The sequence below is a fragment of the Nicotiana sylvestris genome, chromosome 6, assembly GCF_000393655.2.
Source record: "Nicotiana sylvestris chromosome 6, ASM39365v2, whole genome shotgun sequence".
NCBI classification, from domain to species: domain Eukaryota; kingdom Viridiplantae; phylum Streptophyta; class Magnoliopsida; order Solanales; family Solanaceae; genus Nicotiana; species Nicotiana sylvestris.
The window spans coordinates 175,374,099-175,376,774 of NC_091062.1; the positions used below are offsets into that span (position 1 = coordinate 175,374,099).

The 2,676-nt window shown below is 35.3% G+C and overlaps 1 protein-coding gene across 1 annotated transcript; it reads right to left on the minus strand.

Annotated features, from left to right (window-relative positions):
* LOC104222177 (ethylene-responsive transcription factor ERF003-like) lies at positions 1 to 1,260 on the minus strand. Its single transcript, XM_009773368.2, has 2 exons — positions 1,101 to 1,260; positions 1 to 761 (listed from the first exon to the last, which is right to left on the minus strand). The coding sequence occupies exons 1-2, from the start codon at positions 1,181 to 1,183 to the stop codon at positions 299 to 301; spliced, it is 546 nt and encodes a 181-aa protein (XP_009771670.1). The 5' UTR covers positions 1,184 to 1,260; the 3' UTR covers positions 1 to 298.
* Between the last annotated feature and the right edge of the window lie 1,416 nt (positions 1,261 to 2,676).

Consider the following 2,676-nt stretch of genomic DNA (forward strand, 5'->3'; position numbering starts at 1 on the left):
TTAATAGTGCCGTAACATGTTTCTTTTTATTACACTGGACATACAACTAATAGAAGGTTCTCTTAAAGCAAGAACTCTAGGAACCAAAGAGAAGGAAAGGCCTAACTACTAATGATGTATAGATTTTAGACAGAGAGGCTCATGAAAAAGACTTGTACTAATTGTGCTAAATTAGCAAAGTGGGTAGTTTCTAGTTCAGAAGCAATGTAGACCCGAGAGATGACAATCACTGATGAGGAGGAACATCACCAAAAGCAGTCGAGGTACGTGCCCAAGATATCGCTTTATAATATCTCTTTTACTGAGAAGTAACATTAGAGCAAAGCTCAATGGACCCATAATCCAATAGTTCTTCAATCATTTGTTCTATGTGATCATCTTCAAGTGGCTTAACAACTTGTGGTATGCTCTCCACATCATGTGTCAATAATGATGGCTTTGGCGCTACCATTTGTTGTTTCCTTTTTTCATAAGCAACATTTTCTTGAATGGGTGTATTTTTTGGTACATTAACATGTGAAGCTTGGATTTTATGTTGTTGTGCTGAGGTTTTGGCCATTTGAAGTGAAGCCATGTAACATTTGTGCAACTTGGCTGTCAAATTAGCTGAGAGAATTTTGGAGGAAGATGTTTGTGGCATGTTTGGGTTGTATGGGAAATTGGTTCTAGCCCTTTGACCGCACATAAGCCTTGCTGCTTCATCATATGCTCTTGCTGCATCTTCTGCTGTCTCAAATGTTCCTAACCAAATTCTTGTCTTCCTACAACCAAAATATACCATTTAATTTTTACGTTACCAAATTTCAATAACTTTTGAGTCTCGAAATAGAGGCAGTCAGGTGCACTAAGCTTCCGCTATGTGCGGAATTCGGGGAAGAGCCAGACCACAAGGGTCTATTGTACGCACTTTTATCCTACATTTTTGCAAGATACTGTTTCCATGGCTTGAAATAGATGCGGACACAGAATTTTAAGTTATATGCATTACGATCGCATCCATTTCTTTTTTGTCACAATGGGTGCGAATGTGTGTGCATATATATAGAGTTCAAGTCGAAGACAGAAACGATTGCTTAATTCAAAAGGAGAAGGCTACTTACAGTAAAGGATGGCGAATTTCGGAGACCCAAGAACCCCAATGTCTCTGTCGAACGCCTCTATATCGCTGTTGTGGTCTAGCCATTGACAATTAAAGTGCAATTTCTTTGTTTGCAAACAATGTTTGTCTAAAATACTAGAATGAGATAGGCAGAGAAATGGTTGAGGAAGTAGAGAGTGAGAAGAGACGAGGGGTTTATGTAGTTGGGATTTATTGAGAAAAATAAGCAGTGAAGCTGCTATTTTTTCCCCAGGCTTTTTTTGTCTGGCAACCAAATTAAGCAAATGACCCTACAAAAAGTTCTCAGGACTTTTGGAATTATTTTTTGTTTTTTTGTTCGGAGGATAACTTGTCGTAATTGGTAAAGTTGTTATCATGGGACCAAAAGGTCACAGGTTCAAGCCATGGAAATAGCGTCTTGCAGAAATACATGTAAGATTGTGTACCCCTTATGACCCGATCATTTCCCGCACCTGCACATAGCCGGAGCTTATTGCACCGGGCCGCCTTTGTGTGTTTTTTGTCTCTCTCATTAGTAGTTTCCAGTTGGCTTATTGGAATTGACAACTTGACATGATTGATTAATGAATTAAAATGTGTAGCAACAATTTGGTTTTCAACAGGGTGACCAGATTCAGACTCCATGACTATAATAATACTTTTTGTTGCACAAAAATCTCAATTTTAACGTATGATTGTACTGAAATTAAAATGTAGAAGCAAAATAATTAAGAGACATGATCATTAATTGCAACCTATGGGACATAATTAGTGAGTCAAGGTATGGACAAGACACACAGAATAAAGATCTTAGACTATCATAATTAGAGTACTGAAAATGCAAAATCATTTAACCGAATCTTGTTCACTATTAAAAGATCAATCTATATGGATTATAAACCCTTAAACAAAAATAGGACAAGATCAGTATTCTGAGCAAATGATTCATGTTTGATCATGGTATAAAAGAAGGTATATAATAAAAATGCAACAACGACAACCCAATCGAAACCGACAAGTGGAATATGGGGAGGGTAAAGTATACGCAGACCTTACCCCTACCTATGAAGGTAGAAAAACTGTTTTCGAAAGACCCTCGGCTAAAGAACATTATAAGAAAAACATAATAATTAAAAAAAATACAATGTAACAAAGATTATTTGAACTACCAACTATGTTCATTCATAAAAATTATAAAAATGCAATATAACGAAAATATGGTCTAAAAACAAGTGAGTTTATTATAGGGAAACTACTAGGTAGGGGTGTTCAAACCGAACCGAAAAACTACACCAAATCGAAAAATCAAATCAAACCGATTAAAAAATACAACTAGGTTTGGTTTGACTTGATTTGGTATTGAGTAAAAAATCCGAACCAAACCGACATATAAATATATAATTTTTATAAATTTTTTAAGACTTTATATTGAATTTTCTTTAAAAATTGTAGAAATATTTGGGATCCTCTCATGTGTTAACCTTGAATGCGTATATTAATGAAAAATTATTGTTAGACAACTAAGAAAATAACTATCATGTGTTACTAAAAAAGATCTCCCATTAGAATATTTTAAT

Excerpts from the sequence above, each read along its gene's own strand:
- LOC104222177 (XM_009773368.2), bottom strand. The coding sequence starts at position 1,183 with ATGGCTAGACCACAACAGCGATATAGAGGCGTTCGACAGAGACATTGG. Across the intron at positions 762-1,100 it reads GAAATTCGCCATCCTTTACT|GAAGACAAGAATTTGGTTAG; the intron begins GTAAGTAGCCTT and ends TTTTGGTTGTAG.